The following is a 16,512-nucleotide window of genomic DNA, read 5'->3' as shown; positions in this document are numbered from 1 at the left end:
GTAGATTACCAGAGTGCTGGACACTTACATTAAATGTCTAAACTCTTTAAAAAGAGAATTATTTTGTGAGATCACATCCCACTAAAACTTTAAAAACAAAACCAAAAAAATCCGGTTTCTTCATTTCTCTACAGTCTGTGTTCTGGATAGAAGAAATGTTACAGCCATGTGAATTTATGGTGCACATTGTCAGGAAAAAAATATATTTTAATTAAAAAGTATACATACAACATATAAAACTACTGATCATACTCTGCTTTGAATCTGAATACCTAAAAAAGAGGTTAAGAATGAAGGTTTTGTAAGGATTACACAGGACTACCAGCAATAAACCAGATTTTAAATTTTTGCGATGTGGAAGACTCACAACAAAAAGTGTTGTGTTACAGTGTACAAGAACTTCAATGTTCAACATTTTATTTTTCATAAGAAAAATGATGTGGCAGTTGAAAAAGACAATCCCCGCTGCACCTATTGATATTGTGTAAAACAAATTAATGTTAATTAAATTACAGTTTCTGCAAATCAACATATGCCAGCAATACCAAAAGCAGGAGTCTTGCCTTCACCCCAAGCCACTGTGTCCTGTTCCTTTTCTTTGTCTGTGTGGGAACACAGATGTTTAAGCAGCAGTGAAATGGCCTGGCCAAAAAATAGCTTATTATTGGCTCATCATACAATTACATCAACATTTGCTTCTAAGGCACTCTAGGATTGGGAATGAGAGGCCAGAGAAGGACTACAGCATTTTCTTTAGGCGGTATTACTGATTTATGCTAGCTTAATGCTCAAAATGCACTACAACACAAGGGGGAAAAAAAAGGTGCATGCAAATAAATCATGTAACTGCCATATAAATTCCCATCTTCGAGGGTATACCTACAGCATCTATGATGAGAGACAAAAACATTAACAAGAGCAGTAAGTAGTTTCTCTGAAAATTTTATTGCTAAGCTATAGAAAGCAATATTTTATGTGTTGCAAACACATCTCGCCAGAGTTCACTTGCTTCCAATCCTCAAATTAATCTGTGTCACAGCTCTTTTTATTAGACGTATAGAAGTGCAACTGAACTAAGATTAACATAAATCAAAACCTAGCATACATATGCCCATACTGCAAACTACTGTACCACAGCAACATTAATAATATTGTGCCCGAAGATTTTTTCTGGCCATGAACACTTATGGCAACATTCCAAAGCTATAAACACATCACTGTTCAAACTGATAGTTACATCTGCTAGCTAACCAATGCTGTGTAAGCAGCTCTGTGATGGAACACAGCCTTTCAAACACAGGGTGCACTCTGCTGTCCTCACCAGACTCTTGATCCTGGGACCACAGGCTGCCTGCAGATGAGGCTGATGAAGAAGCACCAGTGCAAAGAACACCACACAATCTAGCACACATGGGGTTTTCCTCACTCTATTCCTTCCACACAATATATTATATAAAATGTATAGAGCTCCTCTGAAATCCGTTTCAAAGGCTCACAAAGAGATGCTCACTTTTTTCAGTGAAACATCCAATGAGAGGCATCGCTTTAACCCTACATAAATCTGCATTGTTTTCAAAACATTATCTGAAATGACCCCTGAAAAGTTTTCATATCCCCTGCTCTACACTTCTAAAAATCTATCTTTTTGTAAAGCTTTTATTATTCATAGCATGCTAGGAGCATATACAGTACTTTTTTTTGACAAAAACAATATTAATAATTAATACTTTGGGATTCCATGCAATTATTCCAAACCCATGATGTCAAAAATTTATGGTTCATAAACCATACTTTTGTTTCAAAGACAGAACTAAATGAAGACAAAAAAACAACTATGGAGCAGAAGTACTGCATTTTCCTCAATCCAGACAAACACCACAGGAGAAAATAAGTGTCAATAGTGGAAGACTGGTGAAAAAAAATTCTTCTCCTTTGTGTGTTCAAAAAAACAAAGGACCTGAGCAAGACCTAACTTGAAAAAAAGATGTCAGCGCTTTTTACTTTACGTAATACTGTAATGAAACAGATACTTCTAGAATACACTCTTTATTATATTAAGTAATGAACTAGATGTGTTGAAGTACACAAATGAAAAAATAAAATTTTCAAACTACTTAGGATAGACAAGGCAAACAACAGAAATTTTACAGAAAATGGTAATTATTCAACACAGGCTTTTTTCCCTTTACACTAAGACTTTAGTTTCAGAAAGCAAAAGATAAATAGAGATCATACACTAAAACAGTTTTGGTTTAAAACAGACTCGTATTTTATCATCTACACTAATGTATGTCGTTTTCTTGTATAGTCAGACAGTATGTTACATCTGACAGAAAAATCCAAATAAAGAAAAACAAACAAAAAAAACCCCCAGCACAACTTGACCAAGGTGATGCTTCCTGCCAATGTCACTTATCCTGTATTCTTTCAGTAAATAAGGAGTGAGTACTACTGAGAACATCCAGTGCTCTGGTATGTGGCTACCTCACCTTTCTGGTTGCACTTTTCCATGTTAGCACGCTATTCCTGTTTAACACAGAAAAGATAAAATTATTCTTCTGTCACTCAGATGACAGACGCTCAGTTTTTTCAGAAAACCTGAATTTCATCAATTCATTCTTCTAAATTAAGATCACCTTGTGAAGAAAAACTACCAGTTCCACATCTATTTTTTATTTCTTCTTGAATATAAGCCAAGTAATGCCCCGAATGACCTCGTATGTCAATAAAAATATCAACGTTATGGTGACCCATCTTCCTTCCCCGTGAGGGGAGTGGGTTGTCAACAACATAAACATACATTTCTGGTGATCTGCTAGTCTTAGACTGCATTTGTGGCTTGACTGTAACAGAAATTAAGGATTAACAGCAAGCTTGCATTTCTTAATTCACTCTGCAAAGTCTTTTAAAAAGGCTCACAGTCCGCTCTGACAACCATCAGCCTAGAAACCACATCAGGTTGAAAATCCTACATACTATTTTGCAAGTTTTACAGTAATGTTTTGCTGTGTCCATTTCAGCGAAAGGAGCAGAAAAGGAGCAAACCGCTCACTCCCTTGGAGAACCCCGAGAAAGGGACAAAGCCTCACAAGAAAAGAACTTGAAAGCTTCTAAAGCACTAAATAGTCTCAAACTCAAAGTACTTATTCAGGGTTACGCAGCACAGAAGAGGTCTTTGCAGGACAACAAAAACTGCGAAAAGGTTCTTGAACGTTATTTTTTGCCGTACTTATTCGGACTGTCCCATCAGGCGCACTTTACACGGTGGCGCACAAGCAGGCGGTCGGGCTGCCCGAACGCGCGCTGCGGCTGCAGCGGGGATTAAACTCCGCACGCACGGAGCACGGACAGGAAAGGCGGCTGGGGCTGCAGCGGCAGCCGAGGCGCACCACGACCACCCTGCACCGCCCAGAGGTGGGGCTTCCCCCCGCCCCCGCGCATCCCCCGGGCAGCCGGGCGGGCAGGGGAGGGGCGCTCCGCCCGGTGCGGCGGCGCCCGGGCCCGGCCGGGCCCGCGGGTACGGCGCCACGGCCGCCTCCTCACTCACAGTAGTACGCCACCACGGGCTCGCGCTTGTCCAGCTCCTGCGCGGTCCGCAGATGGTGCTGGATGCTCTTGAGCTGCGGCGGCAGCGGGGGCAGCGCCGGGGCCGCCATGGCGCGGGCGGCAGCGGGCGGCAGCGCGCGGCTCTCGCTCCCGGGGCTGGCGCGCACCGCTTCCGCTTCCGGCTCGCGCGCCGTGGGTGGGCAGGCGGGCGGTGGGCGCGGGGAGCGCCCCCTGCTGGCTAGGAGGGGGCGGGTGGGGCTGTCCGTCCGTCTGTCTGTCCGTCTGTCTGTCTGTCTATTTATGGGGACCCGTAGGCTCGAACGCTACCTGCGTGCCCCCTTAGTGCTTGAAATGCGTCCCACAGTAGCCATGAGGAAGGGCTGGAGACCTCGGGGCGGTCGGGGCTACTCCCTGGAGGAGCGGCAGCCTGGCCCCGGCTGCCCAGGGCTGAGCAGTGACGCCCTCCCCATCCCTTCTGCCTCCCTCCCTCTGGCTGGCCAGCCCAAGGAGCTGTACAGACCCGGCCTGTGGGGGTACACCTCCAAGTGAAATCCCTTCTCAGACTGAAACTTCTTCTCCTTGGGCTGTGCCAAGGCTTGGCCAAGATCCGTCCACTGAATGGTGCCTTTGCTTCTGGGCCTGTGCCCTTAATCCCCAAAACCTGTTATTTGTGAAAACCAGATAAGTTACCTGGTATGAAACAAGCCAATAACTGCACACTCGAGAGAGACATTGATTGTTCATTTCAGAGTTGTGTGAGCCTGGGTATTTGAGGGTATTCCATAAATCAAGCACCACAACTATCAACACTTTACACATTTTAGCAAACTAAGGCCAGAGGTTACGTAGTTCTCTCATTAATTAGTTTTCTGTCTTCTGACAGTTAATGATTCTCTTGCTTCTTATGCTAATTAGTGCGCATGTTTAGTCTTTCTTATTTGAGTCACTGGGTTTCTTGGGTCACTGGCCCATGAGCTGGTGCTCAGGATCTCCCCCTGCCAGAATTACCTTTTACCCAGTTGGAGCTGACTGCAGTGCAGTTGTGGAGTTGCCTTATTGGTTTCTTCCTTATTTTGTGATTTCTCCCAAATGACCCTGTGGCCTTTAAATTCTGCATTCCTTGTGTCAACTGTCAGTGGGCATCCTTCGTCCCAAGCTTTGTCAATCTCCCCCAGGGTCTGAGATAGATGAAGAATGTCAAGCTCTAAACCTGGCAAACTAGGCAAATCTACTACCAAGTGATTTGTTTTTCTAACACTTGGACATCAGTTAGAGCTTGCTTGTTAGCTGCTCTCTGTTTTCATGGGTTAAATCTCCCTTGTTGTTGATTAAGCTTGAAAGTATTCAAAGATTACACAGTAAAGAAAATACTTTCTTAAGAAAATTTAACATATGCCACATTTTACAATATTACCATGGCATGTCTAATAGGACTAGGCTGCTTCCTGGAAGCTGTCAGCAAGTCTGTCAGCTCTTGAACATGCATCTCATAGGATCACCACTTCCCAGATAACTTTTTCTCAGAGGAACTACGAGGGATTTCTGGTTTTGCAGAGAGGGGATAAGAACAGCAAAAGAAATGAGAACTGTTGAAGCAAAATTGTTTCAAATGGATCTCACAAGTTATTGCAATGTAAATTATTTTAGTGTCTATTACCTCGTTCTCATCGCATAGTTAAAACTATTTTAAAATTTCTTTTAGGTAGGCCTTTTGCCAAACCTCTTCTTGATCCCAGAGTGTCTGTTAGTAAAGGAAGAGAATGTCAGTACTCCAGGGCATAAAGAAAGGTGTGTGCTGGAGGGAGGCATAGGGTAGGACAGGTGGCTGCATTGTCTCACTGCTGATGTGGGAGTGTGCCAAAAATGGAACAGAGGCAAAATTATGTCTGAACAGAAGAGAGGAATCCATGAAAGGAACAGAACAAGGAGTGGTTACAGGACTGGGATGCTGTGGTGCTATAATAGAAGCTGCCTGGCCCAGAGCAGCTTTGATGTAAATGCAATCATGTCCCAATTACAGCGCTTTGTTAAGTGAGAACTAAAATGGTCATGATGTCTGACTAGAGACAAAATTGACTGCAAACATATGAGCTGGAGATTGCTTTAAGTGCTATCTGTGAAAATTAGGTGGCTAGAGTATGGTGGAAAACAATGTAAAAGTCAAAGAAACACTTGACTTTTTCACTGAGCACAGTGTGAACCTGATGTAAGCAACAAAAATGCTTCTTCAGTGTTCTGGGAGACAGGACTTCATGTTTGCTGTGTAAAGAAATAGAATTGAATCAAAGAATACCCAAGTATATTCTATAATTCCTTTCTTAATGGCAAAAAAGAAAAGAAAAGCCTTCATTATCATCTCATATACTTGCTAAGCCTTTGAGCAAAATCAGCTCAACGCTGAGAAATGGATGAAGGCATATCAATCTCAGAGGGAGTAAGGGTGGAAGGAAGCTGATAGAAAACAGTGTAAACGAGGATGAAAGTGGTGGGAGTTTGGAAGACTAAGCAAAAGAAAAGTTTAGACGACACCTGAGAATAAAATGAGTGCCAGGAAAACAGACGGCAAATACAGGAAAGAGAAGTGTTGACATCCATGGGGAAATTATTTCTTTACATGGATATAATATCTCCATCAATGTGTTCTAGAACCTAATGGCAGAATCAGGCACAGAAAAACATTTGCACTAAAAGGCAATAATGCACTTTTATTATTTTTTTCAAATGAAAGACTGAGGAATTTGACAATTTAAATTGCACAGGAAATGCAGAAAAAAAAATTGGTGATGTATCTGATTTGGAAGAAGGAAAATTTTTAATATGTTCCAGAATTTGACCACAAAGAACAAGGCCGTGGTGGTGGGTGACCCAGCTCCTAAAGCACTCCAGGGATCCTCAGGCAGTCCCATGCCAGTACTTGTTCTTCAAGGCTCTTGATGATAACAAGAACTTAAAGAAGTCCTGAGGGTTTGGGGGTTTTGGCACTCTTCTGACCCTTCTGAAAGTGTTTGGAAATTTACAGAAGAACAACAAGCAATGTCATATTAAGTACCAGGGAAAATACTGACAAGGTTGTGATTAAGTTATTTTATTATTTTACAAATAACTGATGAAATGGGATTTGTGTACCATTGGTAACAAGTGTACCTAGCACATGAAAGTAAATTCTCTTTCTTAGTAGTTCTATATACTGTATGTTTTTATAAATAAAATTACCTGAGATTACAAGTTTCAATTGGAAAGAATAATTCCAGATGGATATGGACATATACAGTGAAAAATTAAACATGTATCAACCAAAGAACATGGCCTATTATGCAAACAAGAAGTTAGCACAGTGATTTTTATTTCACTTGCAATGCTTGCAGATATCAAACTAGTTTGACATTGCATAAATCTGATAGCCTTGACTGGACATTTATTTAAGACAAAAAATAACTTATTTGCATAGCGAAAAAAATAATATTAATGCTTTAATATAATTAATGTTTTGAAATATATCACCTTGTTCTTGATCAGCACATTAAAAAAATCACACATCTAGTTGTAGCCCACTTTGTTTTAGATGACCCAGATTCAGTCAAATCCAAGATACCTAAAACTTGCTATTCCATTTTTTAGCAGTTTACTTTTGTAGGCGAGAATTACAAGCCTATGATAATTCAACTGTGTTTAGGACTTATTAACTAACACTTGGTGATATTTCTAAAATGACCCAGATTCTGTTATCAAGATCTCACCTTTTTATGTTTGAAAAACAAATGAAAAATGGCTGATTGTTATTATTGCTATCTGTAGATATTTTATACAGGAAACTACCTCCTCTTCTCTTTCTGATTCTTAAATCTGTTTTATTTCCTTCATCTCACTTCAGCACAAAGAAATTACTTCTAAATTTAATATGTTCATTAGCCCTTAAGAAGAAACTCTTGCACACAAAAACATCTGATGCCTATATAAAGTCTGAGATCTAACTTAACCAAATGCACTTACTGCATAGAATAATTTTAATATGCAGAGTTCTTTTTTCAGTTACTCTAGCAGCTTTAGTCAGAGCAAGAAAAAGTTAGATGTGAAACAAACAGCAGAAAATTCTGTGGGCCCAATTCTACAGTCACACACAAGCAAAACACATTGAAATCAAATCATGATTGGGCCTAGGAAAGGCTTTTCTCAAAGATTTTATTTTGACACTTTTAAGCCACTTATGCAAAATTGTTAAAAAGCACTTTTCCTCCTTCAAAATGTGATCATACTAAATTGGTAAAAATCTTCTACATGGTAAACTAAAACATAATGAGGTGCTGCTGTCAGCACAAATAATACCATGCTACTCTTTCTCTTTTAAAAGGAGATTCTGAGCCAGCAGGTGACAGTAGCTGAGCCTCTGCAAAGTAAGCTGGTATCCATGGGTATGTTGTCACCACAGCCTAACCAGGAGTCTCTGCCCCTGGGGCCTGAAATGCAGGTTGCATCTCATCACTTCCTGGCAAGATGCTCGAATGCTTTCTGGTGCCCAGAGAGTATTAATGTTCAATTCTCAAACTATAAGAACATGGAAGAAATTTACAATAATTTTTCCTGGAATGGCAATGACCTTATTAACTCTGATGGCATGTGAATAGAAGTATGTTTATAAATAACCTTCTCCTCACACACAGACACTCCTCTGGAGGCAGAACTATCATAGGTAGCAGGTCATGACAATATATTACTCTTGGAGATCTTAGTGCCTTTGACCTTGACATGAAAAGAAAGATTATTCTCATAGTGTGCAAGTTTTTAGACGAGGAGTTTATGTCAAGTGACTATTCTGTCTCAGTAATCATGAGCGTGGTTCTCTTCTGCAGCACTGCATAGAGGACAGTAGATGTTTCTCTACTGTGTTTTGAAATCATTGTTACAAAACTGCAGGTGGACAGAGCAGTAAATGAGTGAGAGTAGTTGACATCATTGAGTTTTTAAGAAACCTAGCCTTCTACATGAGATCTCAAAAATTTCAGCAACACACAAGATCACTGTAATCACAGTAAATGTGTACATTGCAATAAGAAAGATTGTCTTTTCAAAGTGCTCTGGCACCATGCACCGGGTAATGTTAAACTTTTTTTCAAGTGCTCCCACATCACACATGTAGATTGCGTTCACTTTGAAACCAAAGAGCTGAATCTGAAGCCAAAAAGCCACAACTTCAAGGACGATCCTTAAGAAAACAGAGAAGATATAAAAACCAGTGTAGGATGACTTTTGGAGAATATCTTCCTGTTTGATGTTTTTACAAGCAGCGTAAAGGTGAAAAAAGGCTCCAGGTACCAGTACAATCACCAGCTGTAATGCCCAAAATACCTAAAATGTAGCAGAAATGTAACTATCAGATCATTTGCAACTACTTTGGAACAGCTAAAACACATAGATATTGGAACATTTTGCAAGTCTGTTTTTAATATATATCAAATAAATGTATAAAAACTTAGATGACAATAAAGGTTATGTTTTGATTTGAAAAATTTAGTTGAAACATGAGGATAATTTTGAAGGACAGGAAGCACAGCTCCATATTTAATCACAGATAAAGGAATATTAAAAGGAAAATATTAATGAAAAAAGCTAGTGATAATTAGCCTAGTCAATACTTATATGCAACTATCATGTTTTAACTTTTGCAGTTTACTTTCGTTACATTGGATTTTTACCCTGAAAAATATTACAGAAAAAGATAATTACCTGAGGAGTTATAGGTCTGAACTGGTTGTAACAGAAAAGATTAACCTCTCTCTTGTCTGGGTCACAGCTGAAATGCAAGGCCTCATTTCCATAAACAGCAAAGCCCAAAACACCAAGGAAAAACATTCGAATTGAGCCAAAAAAAAGAGTGTGGAATTGTCCAATTACTGTTGGCGGCCTGAGCTGCAAATCAGAGGGTTCATTCAACATAAAAAACAAAAATTAAGAGTGTTATTGTTGGAGGTCTACTTGCTCTTTTTCATTATCCAAAGTATTTATTTTATTTTACTGGTTTTAAAGGAGACAGTTTGCCTATGAAGGGTGCAGTAGCTCGCTAACAAAATAATGTCTTACAACACTTTATTGTTCCTGCTAACTTTATATAAACGTTAATTTGTCTAGCACTTGCCAGTTCATTTGTTTCACTGCCTTTATCTGTATTCCGCTACTGCAGAAGGCGCCAGACGGAGCTGAGCGCTTCGACCCAAAGTCTATTCGTTTTGCTGTTGTACTGATTCATTCACATGATGTCAGGTGATGGCAAAGCACGGACCGCCGTGCCACCATCATACCTAACCATGCTTAGAAACCGTACTATATTCCCGCAAATTAAAGTCCAGCTTGCCCAAAGGGGCAATTGTCGCCCGGCCCCCGCGCGGTTTGGGGCCGGACCCCGGCTCCGGTCGGGGCCAGGGGGGCGCGCCCCGCGTACTCACACATCCCTCCGAGAAGCTCCGGATGTAGTTGGGGGACATGGCTGGGAAGGTGCCCTGTGTGGGTGGCAGCGGCCGGAGCCGGAGCCCGCCCTGGCCCCGACCCCGGCCCCGGCCCCGGCTCGCTCCGCCCTTTGTCCCCGGGCGGGCCCCGCGCTCGGGCCGGCAGCGGGCGCAGCAAAAGCGGGGCCGGCCGGCGCCCGCCGATAATCCCTGGGCAGCACTGTCAGCAGCGCCTGCCGCCACGGCCGCCGGCTGCGCACCTGCCCCTGCCCCTGTTCCTGTTCCTGCCCCTGTCCCTGTCCCTGTCCCTGTCCCTGTCCCTGTCCCTGTCCCTGTCCCTGCCCCTGTCCCTGTTCCTGTCCCTGTCCCTGCCCCTGTCCCTGTCCCTGCCCCTGCCCCTGTCCCTGTTCCTGCCCCTGCCCCTGTCCCTGTCCCTGTCCCTGTCCCTGTCCCTGCCCCTGTCCCTGCCCCTGCCCCTGTCCCTGTTCCTGCCCCTGTCCCTGTCCCTGCCCCTGCCTCTGTCCCTGTCCCTGTCCCTGTCCCTGTCCCTGTCCCTGTCCCTGTCCCTGTCTCTGTCCGTGCCCCTGCCCCTGCCTCTGCCCTTGTCCCTGTCCCTGTCCCTGCCCCTGCCTCTGCCCTTGTCCCTGTCCCTGTCCCTGTCCCTGTCCCTGCCCCTGCCCCTGTCCCTGTCCCTGTCCCTGTCCCTGCCCCGCCGCCCACGTCGCTCTTCCACCGCCGCCCCGCGGTTCCCGCTGTACCGACCATCACCCCCGCCCGGTCCCGGAGCCGCTCCCCGCCCCGACCCCCATCCCCGTCCCTGTTAAGGCCCCGGCGCAGCGCTTTAGGGCTGCCGCAGGCGGGAACAACCGGGACCCGGCCAGCTGAAGCATCTAGAGCTTATCAACGTTTTAACTAAGTCCAATAAAGAAGGATGCAGCAGGACTTAGAAGCTGTAGAGCCACGATTCTGAATTCAAAGAAACAGAAATTGAAATAAATAATATTACCCACTTCAAAGTTGCTACAAATAACTTAATGGCAATAATTGCTACTAATAATTTGCCAGCGTACTCATGGAGTATGTGGAGCTGAAGCAGCTCCAAAGAGCCGTGCATGCGAGTTCATGCATGCGGCAGACGCTCCTGCTGGTAAACTGCCGCAAGGAACTACTTCAACTCAGTAGTATGAGCCCAGCGGGAGTTTTATGAGAAGATGGAGAGTGGAAGGATGGAGATGGGAAACCAGTAAAGGGGAAATGCTAATTTGTCATTCACTCAGTGGTATGCAGTAGTTTATTTGACATGCACAGTAAAGTTAAATCAAGTCACCAAATCCAGAGAGGGGCAGTTACTCTTGTGCCTCTTAATGCAAAAGAGACCCTTTCTTGTAATTGGCTGCAGCATGACTTCAAGCTGATGTATCAAAAGGCGTTGTTGCCTCTGTCATGTGTGCTCAGAGGCATGGAAACGCAGCCAGAAGAAGGGAAGTGATGGGAATTGGTGTTCATTTTATGCATGGATATGACATGGTCGAAATAACCTTTGTAAGATATCAGAACACCCTTTGTAAAGGGAACCTGCCCTGCATCTACAGGAGTAGGTAAATTACAAAGAAGGTGGAAAGTGCTCCAGTAAGTGCATGTTATTTACTACAGCTCCTAGTTCAGGCAGTTAATTGAATGTCTGTCTCCTGGAGTACTGTAAAAGGTGCTGTATTGGTAGCATTCACAATGGGTTTCCAAACGTTTTTAATGCAATCTGCTGCTCTGCTGCATGGAGGGAATGCTGAGGTTTGTGTATGTCAAATGAACTAAAAGCAATAATGTCTCACAGTGGTGTGTGATCTACAATAAGCTAGTGTGCTTCTCAGTGTGGTGACTTAGCTTCACCAAAACACAGTGATTTTGGTTACAGTGAGTTGTTTTTCAATACATATGGAGCTTAATTGTCATCCAAATAAAATTATACTGTTCCCACAATACTACAAAACTACTAAATTAGTCCAGCATGTTTAATATCAGTAATATTCTCATAATTTTTTAAAAATGTGAATTGTCAATCTGCTGTTGAATGTACCTAAAAAAATAGAAATTGAAATGTTTACAAACACAATAGAAAAACTCAGCAACTCCTAGTTTCTAAATGGAGATAGATCTTTTAAAAATTTTTATTATGCTTGGTATAGTAGTGATTATTTGCACATTAATTGATGAACATGAACCCATGAAGTTTGGTCAGCATTTGATTCTACTATATATAGAAACAATATTTGAGAACACATTTTAGGTAAAAATCTGCACTATACAAATGCTACTGTGTGTCTTTTGATTTTTAGGTAAGAATCACATGGTTCCTTACCTGACTGAATTGTCTAATACAAGAAAATTAACAATCAACCTCAGTAACAATATAGAAACTTGAATCTCTGTCCCGTGATTAAGGCGCTAAAAGAAGACTTAGTTGGCAATGCTCTGATTTTTTGATAGGAACATGTAAGGAATACAGCTGCATTGAAATAAAAAAAACCCAAAAATCTGGAGAGGTTGTCAGATAAACCCAATACAAACCCCATGGGTGTCTGCAGCAAAACCCCACTGAGTGTGATGAATGGGCCCACAATAAAATTGTCACTTTCTTTGAAGTGGCTCCAGTGTCATGTGAGCTCAAGCACAGGAATCTCATTATCTTCGCACTAGGAGGAACTAATAGCAATGTTTTCCTTTTGTCATGTGTGTTCAATAATGTGCTTTGTAACACCACATTAGGAGGATAACTTGGGATGGAAGCAGAGTAAGTTGGCATTGTGCAGTCCTTTTGAGTGTAGTCTGCTGAGGGAACTCAAGCCATTCTTTGGGACTTCCTTGACAGAAAATCATTATTTGTTTTGAATCTGTAAGAGCAGCTGTCTCTTAGTTGTCTGTCATGGACAAATGGGATGGAAGATGCTGATTTGTTTCTAAGTGAGTCTGAAGCCTGGATTTTTACTCCAGTTTGCAGCTCAGCGGTGTGCTTTTTAACCTTTTAATGAGTTGAAGTCCTACTGAATGAATACAGTAAAACAAATGGAATCTAAATGTGTGCATAAAGCTACAGTTTTACTTAGAGGGATGACCTGCTTTTTTAACATTAAGCACCCAATTAATTGCTTTATTAATGTGGTTAAATGTAATGGCACCTGTTATCCTTTTGCCATGAATAAAACCAGCACCATGAAAATGGTACAAAAAATTGAATTGGTATCAATAAGATAAGGTTTTGTTTACCAAAAGAGAACTTGCATGAATATTGGCGAAAGCCAGTTCTGCCAGCTTTCCAACTTTGTCTAGTGCTGGAAGCACCTGCATTCCCATTTTGATTTGCAGAGTTTCGTCCATCAAAATAAGAAAGCCTCTATTGAAGTAACAAGAAAAAAATCCCATGAGTTACTTTAGGTTATTGTACATTTGCCTGCCTGGAAGAAGTCCCTCTCTGCTGCAATGCATGCCCACTTTTTCCAGCTCTATCTACTGGTGTAGTGTGTGATTTTACAAAATTTATTGAAGGTTTGGTCCCTAATACTCAGTGTTTAAAATCAGGTAGCATTTATTCCTTGGTTGTTGCTTTGTTTCTTTCTAAAATTCGACTGATCATCAGGCCTTCAAATGCGATCACTTCCAGGGCTCCATTTGAACCTGGTTTTTATTTAATGTTCAAGTACATATACTTAATTAAAGGCTGCTTACTGCAGGTAGTTTTGGTAGCAGATATGCTTGGCTCTTCATAGGGCTACGTGTTGTGATGTGCAAATCTGGAATTACGCCTGGAAATATTAAGTGCCTTGAGCTGCATAAACATGTGAAGAGTGTTTTTTCCTGTCAGACTCATGTCTCGGTAGAGGGCATTTGTGAGATGTGTGGAGTTCCTCATTCCTACATGAACTGATTATGAACTCCTATATTTGGGAATTACTGATGAAGTGGATTTTTCTCTCATGTTTCCATGTTGTTGTTGTTTCTGCCCTAGGTGTTGCACTCCGGGATGCACTCTATCTGTAGTAGCTGATTGTGCCTGTGCAGTTTCTTTCCCACTGTGGAGATTTACCTGTAGCACTCACTCCCTTACTCTTGTGCTAAGTACTGTATCAGAGATGCACAATGAAATTGTCTCTGGGCTGTAATCTGAAATAACATCTGAAGACATGGGTGGACTCTTGTTTGAAAACAGAATTATGAAGAGTTTGTATGTGAAGATCTGAATTCTGACTGGTTTTTGTCAGGGTCTGTGGGTCTTCCCTGCACATGCCTTTTTACCTTTGAAGGAAATTGTATTCATACTGGTTGAGTGTATTCCATTCACTTTATATAGGCATCTGTTGAACAATATTAGAAGTTTAATCTAACTTTCTGTTTTCTGCGCTGGAGACACTGACTTTCTTCAAAGCTTATTTCCTTGCTGTTAAGAGTTCTGAAATATATGGACTAGATAAAATCAAGTACTGACAAAAATCAGGAACATAAATTTCCACTGTAAATGTTTCTAATTCTTCAACCATACATGTTCCATCCTGTGGACTAAAGGACAGATAAAATTGACTAGGATAGAAGAAATTCTCCTGGACGGCAATAGTAGGAGTGGTGGTGTTATGCAACAAAAAGCAAGGAGTCTCACCTCTCTCCATGCAAACTACAATAAGTTTATATCAATAGAAGTTTTTATATCAATAGAAGTTTTATATCAATAGAAGTTTGTTGATAGTCATGCAAAAAGACTCAACTTCCTCTTGTCCCAAGAAAATCAATATTAAATACATGTTAAATTCCCAATGGGAATCATATTGTTTGTTAATATATAAACCCATTTTGGAAGAAATTAGCAAAAGGACTATACTCCCAGTATTTAACTCACAGTGTTAAAGACTTATATCCGATCCAGCCAATGAGAACTAAAAAGAGTGATTTGGATTATTAAAAGAAACATGACTGTTGTTGATTTTGGAAAATTCCATGTGTGCTTAACGAAGTAGATTGCCACAACAATTTATGTAAGTAAGTAACCCATCAGCAAGGCTGCCTCAGAGGTAGCATGGTTAAATTTAAAATTGTATGGAGGAAACTTCATCAGTATCGATAATCACCTCCAGAGGAGCTCTCTGATGATACTGATGAGCTGCTTAGTGGTAAAGATGATGTACCTAGCCTGATCCTTTCTGAGGCCTAGCACTGGTTGAGTTCAAACAAATTACTCAGCATTATATGAATCAGTAATTTACACAACTTTAACACATTTATATTTTCAAGGATGTGAGAAGAGTCACAACAATCAATGAATAGAGGTGTAACTTTTAAGAAACATTGATACTTTTTAAAGATAATCTTAGTACAAGTTTATTTAAGGAGAAGTCGCTGGTTTAATTCCTACACCAGACAGGCTATGCACACACGACATGCTTTGCTTCTGATATTTCAGTGGTCAGACTCTCCATAGACATGTCACAAATGCATAGATCTTCAAGAGAGCTGCTGTAGTAATATGAACAAACTAGTTCTCTACAATCTCATTAATCCTCTCTTTGAGAAAAAGAAATAAAGGAATAAGTCTGCAGAGCATGTTACTGGCATGTTATTCTTCTACCTCAACATTTTATCTTGGAAACTTCAGTCCAATGGGTCTGCTTGTCTTCCAGCCTATTCACACAGCTACCTACATCAATGCCTTCTGCTGGAAATAGATGGAGCTGTTTGTAAAGCCTATACATTGTGCAGACACTAGGAAGTAAAAGACGTTACCTTACTGAAAAGCAAGAAACATTAGGGGCAAATTCTACTCTTCAAAGAGGCAGACAAAATTCATTCTTCACTGTTTTACTATTTGCAGAGTAACTAATGGATAAAACACATCACCTGTCTCCCTTTCCATAGTCGAGACCACTGTGAAATGCTGGTTCACAAATCAAACCTTAAAACTTTAAACACAGCTGATATATTTGAGTAAGATCTGCGCAGAACCCACAGCTGGATGTCAGGAATAAAATCTCTTAATTCTCACGCCCCTCGCTCCCTGCCACCCTGCGTTTCAAAGCACCGTGGTTTCCTCTGAGTAAGATGCTGAAAGATGAGTTCGCGGAGGCGATGCCGCGTTGTGTCCGACGTGTCGGACAGCTCTCCGGTTTGCCGGGCACAGCCTGGCGGGGGCTGCTTTGCGGTGGGAGAGAGCCTTCCCTTCCCCTGCCGCTCACCACTCCGTCCCCATCCGCGCAGGGGCTGGGAACCCGCGGGACGGGGGCGGCTCCGCGATCCGCCTCTCCCGTCACAACAAGATCCACCTCGGCGGCGCGGGGCTGGGGCGAGGGCACGGGCGCTGTCAGGAGGAGGGGCGGGGCGGGGCGGGGCAGCCCCTCCCGGTGCCACCCGGTGCCAGGTATAAGCCGGTGCTGCGGAGCGAGGAGCAGGCTCGCTCTGTGCCTCGTCCCCGGGCAGCGCGGGCAGCACCGGCGCCGCTGGACAGCGCTGGCGGCTCCGCGGGCGCGGCCGGACCGCGCCTCCTCCTCCTCCT

The 16,512-nt window shown here is 42.3% G+C and overlaps 2 protein-coding genes across 4 annotated transcripts in view; both read right to left on the bottom strand.

Annotated features, from left to right (window-relative positions):
* The window catches only part of VTA1 (vesicle trafficking 1), a 36,939-nt gene extending 33,268 nt beyond the window's left edge, over positions 1 to 3,671 (bottom strand). For 2 of the 3 annotated variants that reach the window (XM_033054918.2, XM_033054919.2), the window contains exon 1: positions 3,548 to 3,671. In XM_033054918.2, the coding sequence (XP_032910809.1) occupies positions 3,548 to 3,656 (109 nt within the window). In that variant the 5' untranslated portion in view covers positions 3,657 to 3,671. Of the gene's footprint in view, positions 1 to 2,489; positions 2,527 to 3,547 lie in introns of all 3 variants that reach the window. The other variant, XM_033054920.2, reaches the window with a different exon arrangement.
* Positions 3,672 to 6,615: 2,944 nt separating this feature from the next.
* GJE1 (gap junction protein epsilon 1) lies at positions 6,616 to 10,090 on the bottom strand. Its single transcript, XM_033053700.1, has 3 exons — positions 9,984 to 10,090; positions 9,268 to 9,450; positions 6,616 to 8,889 (listed from the first exon to the last, which is right to left on the bottom strand). Exons 1-3 carry the CDS (start codon positions 10,020 to 10,022, stop codon positions 8,494 to 8,496), a joined length of 618 nt encoding a protein of 205 aa, XP_032909591.1. The 5' UTR covers positions 10,023 to 10,090; the 3' UTR covers positions 6,616 to 8,493.
* Positions 10,091 to 16,512: the final 6,422 nt, after the last annotated feature.

Source organism: Catharus ustulatus, chromosome 3, assembly GCF_009819885.2.
Source record: "Catharus ustulatus isolate bCatUst1 chromosome 3, bCatUst1.pri.v2, whole genome shotgun sequence".
NCBI lineage: Eukaryota > Metazoa > Chordata > Aves > Passeriformes > Turdidae > Catharus > Catharus ustulatus.
The sequence above is the reverse complement of the archived record's forward strand: the minus strand, read 5'-3'. Positions and strand labels throughout refer to the sequence as shown.